The sequence below is a fragment of the Ovis aries genome, chromosome 10, assembly GCF_016772045.2.
Source record: "Ovis aries strain OAR_USU_Benz2616 breed Rambouillet chromosome 10, ARS-UI_Ramb_v3.0, whole genome shotgun sequence".
Classification (NCBI taxonomy): Eukaryota; Metazoa; Chordata; class Mammalia; order Artiodactyla; family Bovidae; genus Ovis; species Ovis aries.
The window spans coordinates 68,293,670-68,311,272 of NC_056063.1; the positions used below are offsets into that span (position 1 = coordinate 68,293,670).

The 17,603-nt window shown below is 43.4% G+C and overlaps 1 protein-coding gene across 1 annotated transcript in view; it reads left to right on the plus strand.

Annotated features, from left to right (window-relative positions):
* The first annotated feature begins 7,273 nt into the window (after positions 1 to 7,273).
* Positions 7,274 to 17,603, plus strand: part of GPC6 (glypican 6) — a 1,226,659-nt gene continuing 1,216,329 nt past the window's right edge. Inside the window, exon 1 of the mRNA XM_004012201.5 lies at positions 7,274 to 8,051. Coding sequence (XP_004012250.2) covers positions 7,892 to 8,051 — 160 coding nt within the window. The 5' untranslated portion in view covers positions 7,274 to 7,891. The remainder of the gene's footprint in view (positions 8,052 to 17,603) is intronic.

Sequence of the window (17,603 nt, forward strand, 5' to 3'; positions counted from 1 at the left end):
AAATATCATTATTTATGATGCCAGATGATCTGAAAACGAGGCAAAGCTCCATTCATCTTTCACAAAAGCAGAAGAACTAGGGTAGTAACTGCCAAGATGTATGGTTCCAATAATCTAGGTATGTTGAATTACTGCTTAGTTACAGAATCATCTCTCATAACATTAATATCTGAATTTATAACAAGTAAGACAAGGTTAAATGATCTTTTATGAACTACAAAAAAGCAAGTTTATTAATCTGCAATAGGATTTTCCTCTGTGCCACTCTTCTACATTTATGTATCTGATCTGGAAACACTTCAGAAACACGTGATTTTTAAATAATGATATTATTGAAGGCATCTATTAATATTGTGAGCCATAAAGTCAAAATGAAATGCTACTCCTTATGTATAATAAGCTTTTATAATGATGCTCTAAAATGATGCTTAGCTAGTATTCTATTTGCCAAGATTGTTCCAAGGCAGAGAGTGATTGTAAAACCGATTTTTTTAAACGAAATATTTTATTACTTGATATTTAAATGAATAGTCTAAAATGTATTTCTAGGCATGAAATGGGCTTCCCTGGTGGCTCAGATGGTAAAAAATCTGCCTGTAATGCAGGAGATCTGGGTTCGATCCCAGGGTTGGGAAGATCTGCTGCAGGAAGGCATGGCAACCCACTCCAGTATTCTTGCCTGGAGAATCCCATGGACAGAGGAGCCTGGTGGGCTACAATCCACGGGGTTGCAGAGACGGACATGACTCTGTGACTAAGCACACACATGAAATAGCCTAAGATGCATATCCAGCTATGAAACTCACAATCAGTGGAGAGGAGAGTTCTGGATCACTAATAAATATGAAAAATTCAAAGTGCATGTCAATCATTGTTATGCCTTAACGTATTTTTTGTTTATACCTTCTTGGTGACTGTTATTAACAGTCCAAGAAAATATGAGCAGTGCTTAAGAATACAGGAAATACTTGCATTATGTTTCTAGCATACATATATGAAAACTGCTGCTGCTGCTGCTAAGTTGCTTCAGTCGTGTCCGAATCTGTGCAATCCCATAGACCGCAGCCCACCAGGCTCCCATGTCCCTGGGATTCTCCAGGCAAGAACACTGGAGTGGGTTGCCATTTCCTTCTCCAATGCATGAAAGGGAAAAGTGAAAGTCAAGTCGCTCAGTCGTGTCCGACTCTTAGCGACCCCGTGGACTGGAGCCCACCAGGCTACTCCACCCATGGGATTTTCCAGGCAAGAGTACTGGAGTGGAGCGCCATTGCCTTCTCCGATATGAAAACTAAATATAATTAAATAATTAGAGCTCTTCCAGTTCCCTTGGCTAAACCCTGACATAACTATTAGGCAAAAATCTGATGAAGCAGATCATAACATTCTCTCCTCAGAAGCTAAGTAGCTCTGGCTTCAGAGCCTTAGACGAATATTGTTAAGATAGGAAAAATCTGCGGTCCCTCTGTGTTTGACTTCCCCTTCAAGATCATTAGCAACCCAGCTGATTCTCATATAATTTTAATGGGTTTATATTAGTAGTAGGTAAACTAGTAAGGCTCAGTAAATGTTAAATAGATTACTAAGATTTGGTTTGGTATAAAACTTGATAAGAAAAATGAAACACGATTTCTATTGTTTTTAGTCATTATTTACCCGAGTTCACCTTTCTTTCTCTGTAACTCAGCAACCTTCCTGTTATGCAGGCACCTGGCAGAACTACTGTTGTTAAATTTCTGATGGCTTTTTCATTACAGGCCCTTGTTTTTCAAGAGGCAGGTTAACTAAGCAATTTTGATTTGCATCAAGCTGAGATGTGGAATAGACACTTGAAGTCCATTCTCTTGTTTTCATAAGATTTCATTTGAACTTATTTGTGCTACTTGATCTAAATCCACAAAGAAAGGGAAAAAAAAAAAACTTAAAAATTCATTCATGAATTGGTGCAACTGAGCAAAAGAATAGTAACTTGTGTAACTGCCTTTTTCCCCTTATTCATGGCTTTAAAAAAATTATTCACAATGAAAAACTTCATACCACAACGTTGCTATGTTTTTGTAAGAAATATTAATGCCCATTTGTTTTACATACATGAGATAATGGTAACCCCCTTTACTTTGTAAAACATGGCACAAATATCATCTGTATTTGTTAAAAATTTGAGATATTCATTTTAAAACAATATCTTTCTCATCATAAGTACTTAGATTTACTGTATAAAACTTATAGAATGTAGATAAAAAGGAATATAAAATCAACCTACCAAGGATTTCCCTGGTGATCCAGTGGCTTAAAGCTCAACATTCAGAAAATGAAGATCATAGCATCCGGTCCCGTCACTTCATGGGAAATAGATGGGAAACAGTAGAAACAGTGTCAGACTTTATTTTTGGGGGCTCCAAAATCACTGCAGATGGTGACTGCAGCCATGAAATTAAAAGACGCTTACTCCTTGGAAGAAAAGTTATGACCAACCTATATAGCATATTCAAAAGCAGAGACATTACTTTGCCAACTAAGGTCTGTCTAGTCAAGGCTATGGTTTTTCCTGTGGTCAGGTATGGATGTGAGAGTTGGACTGTGAAGAAGGCTGAGCAGCGAAGAATCGATGCTTTGGAACTGTGGTGTTGGAGAAGACTCTTGAGAGTCCCTTGGACTGCAAGGAGATCCAACCAGTCCATTCTGAAGGAGATCAACCCTGGGATTTCTTTGGAAGGAATGATGCTGAAGCTGAAGCTCCAGTACTTTGGCCACCTCATGCGAAGAGTAGACTCATTGGAAAAGACTCTGATGCTGGGAGGGATTGGGGGCAGGAGGAGAAGGGGACGACAGAGGATGAGATGGCTGGATGGCATCACGGACTCGATGGACGTGAGTCTGAGTGAACTCCGGGAGTTGGTGATGGACAGGGAGACCTGGCATGCTGCGATTCATGGGGTCGCAAAGAGTCGGACACGACTGAGTGACTGAACTGAACTGAACCACTGGCTAAGGCCCTGTGTTCCCTATGCAGAGAGCCTGGGTTCGATCTTTGGTCAGGGAAATAGATTCCGCATGCTGCAACTAAGACCCAGCCCAGCCAAATAAATAATTAAGTAAACAAATATTTAAAAAATAAAATAAAATCAACCTACCTAATGCTATTACATTAAATTTCAATCTCTTTCTATGTCTCATGTTGTATTCTTGCCTGTAGTCTTAGGAGCTTCTTTGGGAAAGCCCATCCCTTTCCACTTCCACATAGAGTTGCCACCCAGCAGTAATCAGTTATACCTGCTGTTTCAATATTCCCTCCACCTACTTCATATACAATTCCATGCAGTATGGCCTCCACTTCATTACTTTACTAGAATGTTTCTGTTGAAGTTTCCAGGAAGCCTATCGTTGTCCAAGTACTATTTTCTCCAACTTCCTTGGCTTTGATGTTCCCTGGGATTTGCTTCATCTTTGAAAAGCTTCTACCTGGAATCCCATGATGGGACCTCATTTGTGTTCACTTCTTATATTTGCAACCAACCCCTATCTGTTGCCTTCACTTCCTTTGCTTTTCCTTTAGGTTGCTATAGTCATTAATTTGCCTTCATTTGTAAATAAGTGAGTAACCAAATGACAGTGGCATAAACTACAGGATATTTGTGAATTATTTAACAAGAAGTTAAGAGGTTGGCAGCCGTGGGGCTGATTTTGTGACTCAGAACAGGAACCAAGGATCTCAGTTCTTTCCATCCTCTGGTCTGTCATTCCCTGTCCCTTGGCAATGTCTTGTCTCCGACTCACGAGATGGCCAACCAGCTGTAAGAAGACAGGTGCCTGTGTGCCTGCTCTTTGCAACTCCATGGACTGTAGCCCACCAGGTTCCTCTATCCATGGAATTTTCCAAGCAAGAATACTGGAGTGAGTTGCCATTTCCTTCTCCAGGGGATCTTCCTGATCCAGGAATCGAACCCACCTCTCTTGCATCTCCTGCATTGGCAGGCGAGTTGTTTACCACTGTGCCATCTGAGGAGGCAGAGGCAGAAAGACCTCTCTGTTCCCATATTTCTTTCCTTTCATCAGGAAAAATGCTTTTCTCAGAAATCTTTTGCTTATATCTCATTGTGCAACAAGGGGTGTTAGGCCCACCCCTACACTATTTAATGAAAAGGGAAATGTTCATGACTTGTTTCTAGGTTCTTTCTATCCTCCAAGGGATGACCATTTATGATTCATCCCTTGCTGCTGGCATGATGCCCTGAACACAGTTGGGATTAGGATAGCAAGAAAGACGAGCCAGTGATCATGGGGTGGATACCTGACAGGGGCAATTCTGTCCACCTGCCAACTGTGGCAGAGATTTAATTTTTTTGTCTCCATATCTCAGTCTCTGAGGCTCCATTCATCTTATGCCCAGAGGGGTTGTTGTGAAATAAACAGCTGGGATGTGAATGTGCTGTGTAAACAGGAGTCTTATGTCCTAGTAAATACTACATTTTCCTAATGAGACTTACAATTTTGAAATAATGTTTTAGTAAATTTTTTATTGTATGTATTGAACCAAGGACCAAACCGTGCTAATCCTTTCTGCAAAATGTATCTTCGCCTTCCTTCCATTTACTATCTTCCTATTCTGGTCTCAATCACCTGAAATCTTGACCACTGTAACAGAGTTCTGTGTGTTTCTCCTACTGACCTTTCTCTTGCTTCGATGTGCTTGCTTCCTTTGGTTTGAGGTTCTTCATGTTCTAACTTCTTTTTCCTATGACGTACAATATAAACTTTACTGTCAGGGTTCAAGTCTCTCAGCTAAACTCTCTCTCTCTCTCTTTTTTTTTTTTTTTTCCTATCTAAACCACATGCCAACATCTCCTTAATATGAGTTCTCATCTTCCTAGTCAAGGCTCTTCTATAAATGCCTATGACCTTCAAGGCTCATTCCAATACCTCATCCAGGCTCTGCTGTTGCCCTTAGCTGGAAAGTTTGACTTAATTTCTTACACCACCTCACACAGTGCGACACTATCCAGTGAGTGGACCAAGAAGGTTTGAGAGCACCAGTAAAGCAAGTTACTTAATTCTTTGGTCTGACTGGAATTTATAAGTTCAGTTCAGTTCAGTCACTCAGTCATGTCTGACTCAGTCGTGTCTGACCCTTTGTGACCCCATGAACTGCAGCACACCAGGCTTCCCTGTCCGTCACCAACTCCCTGAGCTTGCTCAAGCTCATGTCCATCGAGGTGGTGCAATTCAACCATCTCATCCTCTGTTGTCCCCTTCTCCTGCTTTCAGCCTTTCCCATCGTCAGGGTCTTTTCCAATGAGTCAGTTATTTGCATCAGGTGGCCAAAGTATTGGAGTTTCAGTATTGGAATTTGTAACCTTAAATTGTTTCACCCTCCTGATGGGATTAAACTAATCTATGTCTGATTAAATTATTATTATTTCCATACTAGCCTTCCTACAAGTCTAGGACCTGTGTACAAGAACCTAGGGCTGTATCATTGCATTGAATGCTTATTTAATACTTAATGATTTTTAAATATCTTAAAATTCATATACTATGTTTTTACCCCCTCTTCCTTTACTTCAAATGTCCTTTCTATTGCATTATTTGCTATATATTGCAAGAATAATGGTAAATTACAGTGAGTCCCGATGTGTGAGGAGAGAATAAGTTATGTGTGTAATCACTCCCCTCCTCTGGAGTGAAAAATGCCTGCCACCTGACTCTGACAAAAACAGAAGGTTGAAGGTCATGTCAAATATAGAAATAATGACTTGGCTACAGCATTCCCTGATCCTACCCATCTTATCCTTTGTCCACTATGACCCAAGAGTATATTTTGTTTATCCTGATTTCAGACTTCCAGGGAAATAAATTCAAGTCACTTGAGGTCTACCATTAGTACAATATCGTGAAGGCAAAAATTATGCTAAAATTTTAAGAGACAAAAAATGTGACTGAAGTTTTCAGAAAGAAATACTTGTCTATGGAATTTTCAAAAGGGAAAAATTAACTTGTAAAGAAGAGAAACTCATTTTTAAGCATTTTCATGGTTTAAATCAGGTTGGATCTGGAACTTGGGAGTCTTTTTGGTGGAGTAAGAGAGGAGGAATTTATTAAAGACAGGAAGAAGAGGTATCTAACGTGTTGTAATGATGATGAAGATGACTATGACAGTGGTCGTGATAAAAAACTGACTTAAATTTCATGGTCATTCTGGTCATTAAGAGCTGTCATCTGAAAAATATAGCTTTATAGAGAAGGTCCAAAAAACTGGACATTACCTTACAGTTATTTCTGCATAATGAGCTGATCTAAACACACACAGACACAAAAGTAAGTAAGCATTATCTTTTTTTTTTTTGGTCTTGCATTTACCTGCTAGTAGTTGCACAAGCTTTGGGTTTCAACACATGCTTCTGCCCAGCAAATTTCATTAACATAAGAAAATTGATAAGAATTTTCATTTTTATACCATTTCACAAAACTTGAGTATAAGGCAGGAGGAAAGAAGTGAACCGATTCTCCACTTGAAAATTTTGTTCATTTGGAAGAAAATGCTAAGTTTAGTATGTGAGAGCCTTTAGAGCAAGGGGAGACCTCACTGCCCTCCTCAATATCTTCCTTCATGTACCCCACTGACCCTTGCTCTTTTTTTCTCACCTCTTCCTTGTTCTGCTTCTTCTTTGCTTTCCTATTCATCTACACACTAGAAATCTGAGATAATGATTTTTGATCCAAGATTATGTAACATTTGAAGTTAAAAGGGGGGCATTTTTGAGTCCAGAACCCAAAATTAAAAAAAAAAAAAGACATGTCTAATGTATGCTTGCGTTATCTTTAGAAAATAAAAAAAAGTCAAACAGCAATAAGCCCAGTAATTAGAGCAGCGACTGTGCCCTGCTATTCTGGGTTCCCCTCTAATTGTTCATTTCTGCGAGGGCTGTGTCGTGAATTGTTGCTCATATTTAGAGCAACAATTGGCATTGCGTTGTCCTTTACAGCCACAAAAATATAGTTTAATAACGTAAGTTAATGACTTAAAAATACTTTGTCTTTCTAGATGACTTCATTATGGTATTTAGAACTAGCATGGTCGGATGAGTACGAAGGATGTGCGGCCAATGAAGAAAAGAGGAACGCTTCCCTTTTATGCCCCTTTTGCTGCCGATTAGAAAGAAATCCAGTCCAGGTTTTGCCTTCGACTCTGCCTCTGAATTTCGGCTGTGCAATGTGTAGCACGTTTCTCTCCCTCCCCTCCTTTCTCCTTCCCTCTAGCCTCCCAGCGTCTGTCTCCAGGATTTCTCTCTTCCTATTTCAGGAGGACTCTCACAAGCTCCCTCAGCCTGTGCGAAGCTGAGGTTTCCCCTGGATCTCGTATATCCCCAACACATACCTCCACGCACACACGTCCCCGAGAACCCCGCGCTCACACCGACACACACTCGCGCGCGCACACCCTCGCGGTCGCCTGTCCATCTCCCTCCCGGGAGAGCCGGCGCGCGTCTCCACCTTCGCCGCACACTCCCGCTAGCCGAGCTCGCCGCGCGCTAGGATTCTTGCGGCTCGGAACTCGGATCGCAGCGCTCAACCCCTATGGTGGTTTTTTGAAACATTTATTTTCCTCTTTTCCCTCGTTTTTGTTGCACTGTTTTCGGTCTGGGGGACTAGAGGAGTGAAGCGGCTGCTTTCCCAGCCAGCCCCGGTTGGCTTTGCCATCCTCCATCAGGCTTATAAAAGTTTGCTGAGCGCAGTCCAGAGGGCTGCGCGGCTCGTCCCCTCGGCAGGCGGAAGGGGGTGACGCTGGGCAGCTGCGAGGAGCGCGCCGCCGGCTCTGGCGGGCTTTCGGCTGGAGGGGCCAGGTGAAGAGCGCACGGGTCCCGGGGTTCACCGAGCTGGATTTGCATGTTGCACCATGCCTTTTTGGATCGGGGCTGTGATTCTTCCCCTCTCCGGCCTGCTGCTGTCCCTCCCGGCCCGGGCGGAGGTGAAGGCTCGGAGCTGCGGCGAAGTCCGCCAGGCGTACGGTGCCAAGGGATTCAGCCTGGCGGACATCCCCTACCAGGAGATCGCAGGTAAGCGCGGGCGCGCGGCCCGGGCCGGCTGCAGCCCTCGGCGGCCGCCCGGCTCCCGGGCTGCCGGAAGCCCTCCGCCTCACCCCTGTTGCTGAGTTGTGGTGTTCACTTTCTGCCGGGGGGCTTCTCCGGGCCGCCGCGCCTCCGTGCCGGGCGGCGGATGCTCGGGGCGGTTTCTCCAGCGGAGCGGGCGGGGGGAAGGTGTGCGTCTCCGGCTGCCTCATTGTGTGTGCACACGCGGGAGCGCCCTCCTTCCCTCCCTCCCTCCCGCGCCCGGCTCCCGCGCCCTCGCGCTCCTCTTCGTCGTTGGCCCTGGCCGAGCGGGCCGGGGAGCCCGGGACCCCCGGGGGCGGCCGCGGCGCGAGGGCGGCACGCCGAGTCGGGCGCCCACCCCGCGCCGCTCGCTCAGGCAAACTTGGAAGAACTGCGGCCGCAGTTTGCCCAGCGCCACCGTCAGAGTGGCGCCTTCTCCGCTCCCGCCCTCGCGCCGGCGGGGGCGGTGGAGAGACGCGGAGGGCTCCCCGGCCCCTCGCTCCTGCCCTCCGGGAAGGCAGAGCGCCCGGCGCCCGGGCCGGGGGCGGGCGGGCGAGCGGGGCTGGGGGTGGGGGGCTCGGCCTCCGACGTCGGCGGTTCCGGGCGGGTCTGGGGAGTTCGCGGGCTGCCCGTTTCAGATTTGGAGCAGGCTTTGCCGTTCCGGCTCCTCAGGGCTCCCCCGATCGCGGTTGGTCACTCCCGGTCCGGGGGACAGCCCTGCCGCCCCGCGCGGCGCTCCGCCCGGAGCGCGGCCTCGCCCGCCCGCTCCGGGGAGCTGAGTCAACTTCAGCGGGTGGCTTGCTAGCGGATGCGTCCTCGGACCTCGCGGGGGTCTCCTCAGACCCCGCGTCCCCCGGCCACGGGTGTTCCTCGCTCGAGAGCCCCCAACCCCCCGGGCCGGGCGCCGGCGTGTGGGGAGCGCTCGGTTTCCGACCACTTGCGCGGTCGCCTGGGTGCATGTTTTCCGGCTCTTAGCTCCAACCGAACCCGAGCATCTCGGGGGCTCTGTGAATGAAACGTGTTGGGGAGAGGTAATCCCCTGGCTGCGGGAGCGCGGAGCTGAGAGAGGCAGAGAGGGGCCAGGGGATGCTGCGAGGGCGCGGGCTGCTCAAACCCGGCAGCCGAGGTCCTCAGTGCCCCTCAGAGGGTCGAGCCAGAACCCTGGATTTCCACCAGCCTCTCTGCGTTTTGCCCAGGAGCTGGTCTCTACTGTGCATTTTGCAGTGATGGTAAAACACCACGGTTTCGATACGTAGTGGGATTGCTGTTTTATGGTTGATGCACAAACTCTACAAGTGAGGGTTTTTACTTATCCCGGAATGAGCACGTTTCTAGAAATGTAGGCACTGGGGGAAAAAAAAAAAAAAAACCCCAAAAACACAACAGCTTATACATCACGCTAACAGCGCGGAGCATTATATTCGGGGAGAGGTTTTCAATTCTGAGCCAGACGTAGGCAGCCTCTGGTGAGTCGGAGGCGGAACCTGTGGTGAATTATAAGACCACTTTTCTCTCTGTCACTTCATCTCGCTTTTCCAGAGCTCCTTAATTTGTTAATCAATGCGTAGAGAGCGACTGCCCCCACAGATCCTAAAGTTTCTTAACTCTCCTTCCCCTTCGTCTACTGTTATTTCATTCTTTTTAATTAATTGATAAGGATCAGCTTTGCCTTTTTTTCCCCTCCCTCAATCTCAGGGAAATCAACTTTTTAAAGGTTTAGAATATGGATCACTTTTTTTCTGGGAACTTTTTCTCCTCTAATCTGGGATTTTTCAAACTATGTCTTTTAAGCACACAGGTATTTCCCAACATGATTTCAGAAAAGGTATCTCCAAGAAGAAAATAGTTGACTATTTTTAAATTGCTTCTGTATTAGTTAATGAATTGTGGGGCTTTCAGGAGACTACAGGTCTTTACCACGATGCAAATCTCCTTGATATCAAAGGGAAGGTTTTTAGTGTATATGATTTCTGTAGGCACCACTGACTTTTCTGAAACATTCTCAGTGGTTGAAATAAATCCTTTAGTAGATTTTTAGCTGCAGAGGGATTTTCCCCCCTTTGCTATCCCCACCTTGACAATTACAGGGCTTTTTAATTAGCTATGAATTTCTAAAATGTGTACACTTTCTGTTAAATTATCTTTCTAGGACTAGGGGGACTGTTGACTTTGCATAAAGCTTCCTGTCCTTTGGTACCCTTTGAAATACTCAAGCTATACAGGTCGTTGGGGGTCAGAGGCACATCTGATAGGAAAAACAAATGAGAAGAAAGGTACCTGTGTATTAAGGATCAACATTTTTTCAAGGTAAACTTTACTCAATTTACCTATTGCTGTTGGAAGAATCATTTATGTCCTATAATTAAATGAACCCACTTTTCTTCTCCTCCCTAGTTCTTGATACTATTTGCTTTTAATTATCTAGTATATGGCGGTTATCCTTCCCTTCAACTCCTTATCCTTTGCCTTGTTTGGACTTTTAATGGGTTGCTTGTGAAACGGCATGTGCTGTTTAGTCTGCCAGGGAACATGAATTTAAAGGAACTGCTGTTCAGATTTCAGGTTCATGAGAGCTGTTTCTAATTGAAAGATATTTGCAGGTAGCTTGCCTGGTAAAATAACTGAGAAGTAATGAGGACATTATGTCTCATCATGACATTATTAAAGTTTTACTCAGAACTCACAATTGTGAAATAGTGTTGCCCTTTTCTATTCTAGGATAAAAGGGAATTCTTCAAACTCAACAGATGAGGGGCTGTGATGGGTCATATATAAAGTTCGACTCTCAGAGAGTGGTTGGGAAAGAGGAGGCCTTCAAGGGGCAGCTTGTACCATTAATCTTCACTCAGCTCTGATTTTAAACCATCCCAGGCAGATCAGATAGACTATCTGTCCTTGTTTGAAAGACCTCCAAAGGAGTAGACTCTCGAGCCCCTCTCAGCAATCCATTCTGATACTTAGTAATTTTTGTGGTATCCAAACGTTCCCAAATATCTAGTCAAAAACCTTCGAAGTGTGCTTATTTTCTCTTGTTCTGTCTTCTGGAAAGATATTGAGCCATGTATCATCGGGTTCTTTGTTATTCTGATCAAAAGTCAGCGCGAAAATGCAGGTTTTTCTTCCAGCACCAGTAACCTTATCTTGTTTTCCAATCCAAGTCATACTGATGGCTCCAAACTTGTAAAGGAACTCACAGCTGAAAAGAGCATCTGCTTAAAAGGCTAGGCAATTCAGGGGATGTTGGTTTATGCTTATGGAGCCTCTGTTTTATGCTTTGAGCCTTTTTGGCGTCATTAATTATAATATGCATGTGTTGCTGACGAGTGGTAATTTATTGGCTCATGTTAATATTTTTCGTTTATCTAATGTAACTTTACTTAACAGTCCCTTATGTACAAATTACTGTGTCCAGCACCTATGCGACAACTCTACTTACTTTGAAAACATTAAATATTGACTGATTGACTTTTTCTAATAACTTAGATACTATCATCCCCATTTTAAAGATGAAAAGACCGAGTAACAGATAATTAACTTGCCTGAGGATGACTCAGCTAGAAAGTGAGGAGCCTAGAATTCAAATGCAGGCACTCTGACCCCAGGCCCTGAAGTACATACACTTAAACTTGCCCACTGCCATGCTGTATTTGTTGAATGAATGCATGTAAAATCAATTCTGTTCTCATCTAATACCTATATAGCCTGGTATTCTCAATCACCATATGCATTCACTCACAGTTCAAGCTGAGAATTTTTCTATTTACTTGCAACATCTACAGTTTTTCAAACTCACTTTGAATTTGGGTTTTATGTTCTCTGGAATTGGCTATGCTTCCACCACTAAATTGTCTGTGTATTTGTGCTTTTTCCTGATCATTGTATAGATGTGGTTTTATAAAAGATAGAAAGTAAAAACATGTGTCGGGTGTTTTTTCCAATATACTGGGCCTACTTTCTGAATATTGGGTTAGTCCGAAAAAACTTACTATAGGAAATTATCATGAGGGTAGAAGGAGGAGGAAAGTTTATCTCCAAAAACTAGGGGGGAAAATATAATTAACGCTGTTCTCAATAATTTACTCTGCCAACTTTTTCCTGTGAGTCAGGCTATAGCTAGATATTAAGAAAGCATAAAAATTCTCTCCTGTCTCTTTGTTATCAGCTTATCTCAAAAATATGAAAATCTCAAAAATCTAAAGTAAAAAAAAAAGAGAACATTCTCTAATATTCCAGGGATATACTAGTGATTGCTTTAGTCCTTCTTTATCATTTTCAAATTTCAGAATATATAATGCTTCATCTTACCTGGCCTGGGTCCAGCAGTTCCTTCCATTTTTTGGTGGGCTTCCCAGGGAATAAGCCTACCCTTCCTCTGCTCACCAGCAAACCAACTTCTTTAATACATTTGCTGTTAACCCAACTCTTTTTTCAATTTACATGTAGATATCACATTAACATAAATGAAAAAAACAGTGTTTGGTAAGTCTTACTCTTTAAATCTCCTAGTTAGGGATAAATAATTTAATTTCCATTTAACCGCCTCCTTCACAGAGTTCTGATTTCCTAGCGCTCTGTTTCGTTAGATGATGTCTTTAAGATCCTTTCGAAGAACAGTGTGAAGTATAAATGAATTAGTGGAACTTCAAATGGTTTTTTTATGATTTGTCAAGTCGCTAGATTACTGAAAGATTCATATTAATTCCAGGTATCAAAGCAATCTAAAATCTGGGCTATTAGGAGTACCACTTGTTAGACTTTTGATTTGGGAATTAATTTTAGAATCATCCTTGCAAACAGAGTTATCTTAGCTGATTTAATTAGAAGATGATATGTCATCACTGAGAAGAAGAGTTCATTTGAGTTGACTGATACACTTTTTTACATAAAACTCACATCTTTTAACTGTGCCATGTCGTAATAGCTTGTGAGCAGAAATGTAGGCCACTATCAAAAGTGGTTTAAAATGTACAGTGAGATATTCTTTAGAATATTGTAGTATAAGCATTGCATTATAATTTATGTGAGAGGGTGACTACTGTTCTTCTGTAGTTATGGGTATTATGAACATTTGACAGAATATAAAATTATTGAGTCTTTTAAAACCAAAGTGACATACCATTCTGTCACAAGAGTTTTATAGAAATATGAGTTTAGGATAAAAACTGTAGTAAAGGAATTATTGACAAAATAATTCATTAGCTTAATCTTAATATATTCAGACTCACAAAAGTAAAATCATAAATAAGACTTTTTTTTTCCTCCTTAATCATGTCTCTCTGAAGGCTTCTAGTAAGGCCAGCAAGGTGACTTGGAGTTGTCTTGCCTGTATAAACAGGAAAAATTATTATTTCAAACTGGTGCTTATATCATTTTGCAGACCAAATTCTGCTCTCTTAAATTCTTTAGCTGGTGCATAATGAAACTAAATAGTTTTATAGTTTTCTCCAGTATTATTCAGTTTTTTGTGATTTACATGACAGTGGATGATAGTGTACTTGACTCCTTGGGATGGCGTCTTTGTAAATAAAGGATTTCATAGTACTAATTCTTTGGTGAAGGTTTAAAAACTCTAATAATCCTGGATGGACATATTTGAGACTTTTGAATAACCCAGGATGAAAAATATTTTTAGACAAATGCACAGTTAGTAACAAAGAAAAGTAGAAATTCGACTCCACATTTACACATTAGCCAGGCTACTGATTACTATTACAACCTATTCTTCATCTCTTTTAGACATTTTTTTCCATTTCTCTAATAAGTAGTTCTTGTTTACCTACTATGTGTAAGTCACTGTGTGGTTCTGGGTGTAGGGCACCAGGGAATTTTAGTCCCAGCAGGGAAGCGGAAGTTCAGGGTACATTTATCAGTGAATGGGTGAGATGACTACACAGCACTGGAGTATCTGACTCTGGGAAAGCATTTAATAGGATCCTGTCCTCTGATCACAGGGTTATAGAAATGCCTCCTTGAGGAAGAGTGATGGGCTCCGAAACCTGAATACAGAGTCAGAGAGGGCAGAGGGAACACGCATTGTCTGTGATAAGAAGGCCCCGAACCTGGGGAAACGGCCGTTGCAGGGGCAAAGGGTATGAGAGCCTTGGGAGAAGAGCCTGGAGAAGTCAAAGTGTTAGTTGCTCAGTCGTGTCCGACTCTTGGCGATCCTGTGGCTCTGGCCCACCAATCTCCTCTGTCCATGGAATTCTCCAGGCAAGAATACTCTACAGTGGGTTGCTATGCCCTACTCTGGGGGATCTTCCCAACCCAGGGATTGAACCCACATCTCCTGCATTGGCAGGCGTATTCTTTACCATCTGAGCCACCAGGGAAGCCCAGGACTGGGTTGATGACTTGTGATCCAAGATGGCCCAAGCACACTGACCAACCGTTTACTATTTTTGGCGCAGACATGGACCCTTAGTGCTAAAGCCTGTGGGCTAAAGTCAACTGTTTATAGCTCAAAGAAGCAGATTTTAAACTATGTAGAACCTTCCTATTTTGTGTACCTTGGGCCTATAAAAGACTCTAAGCTGCTGCACCCTCAACACCCTGTGGCTGAGCACCATTGCCCAGAGACCTCATCCCCCTTGCCTGGCAGGATCTTTCAGTGCTTCCTCTTCCTTGCAGGGGACTCTCTGGTACCTGTGAAAGTGCTCAGCTCTGAGGGACTTCTTCTTATTGCAACCTGTCCAAGTGCCTCCCAAGTGAAGCTTGTTCTGTCTGCTGCCCTCTCTTGGCCCTGTCTCTTTCCTCGACCAGCATTGTAATCTGTTCAACTCACTACAGTGAATATGGCCTTTAACCCAGAGCAGGGAGAAGCTGTTGAAGAAGTGTTTTAATTAGGAGGGGACATGGTTTTGAGTGTTAGTTTGGTTGCTTTGTAGGGAACTGATTGGAGGAGAGCCAAAGGCAGATACAGGAAGAGGGGAGATGTTTACATGAACCAGTGCGGTGACTGTGGGAATGGCAGGAAGTAGAGGGGTTTAGGAGGTAAAATTGACACCACCCAAACCATTGATCAGTCCACAGTTATTTATTGAGCATCTACTGTGTGTCCGACGGTGAATAAATACTGGGGTGTGTGTGTGAGATAGAGGTTGAAAGACAGAATCATGTGTCTCAGAAATGTTTATCAAATTAACAAGTCTATAAAAATACTTTGACACAGTTCATGTGTACCTTTTACTGGCAACAGAACATCATAAAACCAGAAGAGGACTATTCGGAGTTTTAGGGTCACTGAGAGAAAAAGATTTCCCAAATAGAGGTGCATTATTAACTCTCAGAAAGTATCAACATATATGTCATCAGCTGTGTTCATTTTGAAATTCAAGTAAAAAAGGTATTTTTTTATACAGTATAAAAATGTAAAAATGTACATTTAAAAAATTTTCGCTAAGATGAAAAATGGGTTTCCCTGGTGGCTCAGGGGTAAAGAATCTGCCTGCAATGCAGGAGACCCGGGTTCGATCCCTGGGTCAGAAAGATTCCCTGGAGGAGGGCACTCCCAGGGCAACCCACTCTAGTACTCTTGCCTAGAGAATCCCCATGGACAGAGGAGCCTGGCGGGCTGCAGTCCATAGGGTTGCACTGAAGCGACCAAGCAGCAGCAGCAAGAGGAAGAATATATTAAATTGTTACAGGGGACATATGTACACCTGTGGCTGATTCATGTTATGTTGACAGAAAACAACAAAATTCTGTAAAGCAATTATCTTTCATTTAAAACATAAATACATTTATTAAAAAAAAAAAAAGGTTACTTCATTGCCCAAGATTAAACGACCTGTCTATGGCTTAAGTGCCAAATTACGTGACTGATCGTTAATGATAAGAATCATATCAGGAAGAGATTTCTTTGCCCTTTACCCTGAAAGGAGGAAGTCAAATTTTATTGGGAGTGTTTTGGTCAGGGTTCTCCAGAGGAACAGAACCAAGAATATATACCTCATATGTAAATATATGGGAAATTTATTAGATAGATAGATGGTTAGAGATACAGAAGAGGAGATTTATTATAGGAGTAGGCTCCTGTAGTTACACAGGCGAAGCCCCACAGTATACTGTCTGCAAACTGACTGCCTGTGAAAGCAGGTGGGATAGTTCAGTCTGAATCAAAAGTTCCAAGAACCTGGAGCTCTGATGTCCATGGGCAGGAACATGTGGGCATCCTAGCTCCAGAAGAGAGAAAGGATTTACCGTTCCTCTGCCACTTTATTCCATTTAGGAGATCAAGCGATGAGCTCTGATGTCCATGGGAAGGAACATGTGGGCATCCTAGCTCCAGAAGAGAGAGAGGATTTACCGTTCCTCTGCCACTCTGTTCCATTTAGGAGATCAAGCGATTGATGCCTGCCCACATAGGCCACTCAGACTGCTGAAACAAGTGCTAATCTCTTCCAGAAACACCCTCACAGACACCCTCAGAAATGATGTTTTGCTACTTATCTGGGTGTTCCTTAGGCTGGTTCAGTTGACCTGTAAAATTTACCATCACAGGAACCTTGAAGAATGGCTCACCTTTGACGGAGGGCCATGAAAGAAGCCGTTAGGGTGGGGGTTAAGTGGGCGAGCAAAATAAAGCTTGTGGGGGAGAGTCAGAAAGGGATTGATTAAGAGCTTGTGAGAAGCAATGTTGAACAGATAGGGTGGGGTTGGAGTTTTGATGGACCTTGGGCATCCTCGGCTTTATACAGCAGAAAGTACATTATCATCTGAGAGTCGTGGCAATGAAGGGACATGATGAGAGTCTTGTTTTAGGTCAGGCAAGAAGTATAAACAGGATGGAATAGAGAGGGGTCATGAAAAGTTCGGAGATGGAAGGAGGACAGCCAGGGAGTGGTTTTCGGTACCAAAACATGAGCAGCTGAGGGCACAGATGAACATAAGAGGCAGAGAAAAGGGTAAATGATGTCATCAGAGAAGAGGTAAAATTAAAAAGAAAAAAACCTTTAAAAACTGCTCTGCTACTTAGAGGTTCCACTGAAAAGGTTTAAAGAGGACAAGCTGTTGAAACTCTCGCCTGAAATAATCTGTGTCACTTAAGATACTTTTGGCTTCAGGTCACAGAAAATCCTGACTCAACTGGTTCACATAACCAAAGAGAGCCATTATTTTACATGCAAAGAAGTCTCACCATAGAGCAGTTTTGGGGCGGGGAGGTGGCAAGTGAACAGTATGACCCACTCTCAGGTTCTCCCCATCTTTTGATCCTTCCATCCTCATTCTGTCCATCATCCACGTCAGCTACATGATGAAAACAAGATGCCCGCTGGAGAACCAAGAAGCAAAGCCTCGTGATGATGCGCTGAGGCACACAGAGGGACCGTTCCTTCCACGCGCATCTCCACATTGATGAGGCAGTCTGCCCCTGGAAGTCCCCCAGTGTATTTACCCACCCTTCTCATTCCAGAATTGCTTCCTGTGCCCATGCTTGAAAGAGAAAGGAAAAGGACTGTGGCTGTTGATCTGAACTTGTTTAGTTGCTCAATCGTGTCCAACCCTTTGTGACCCCAGGCT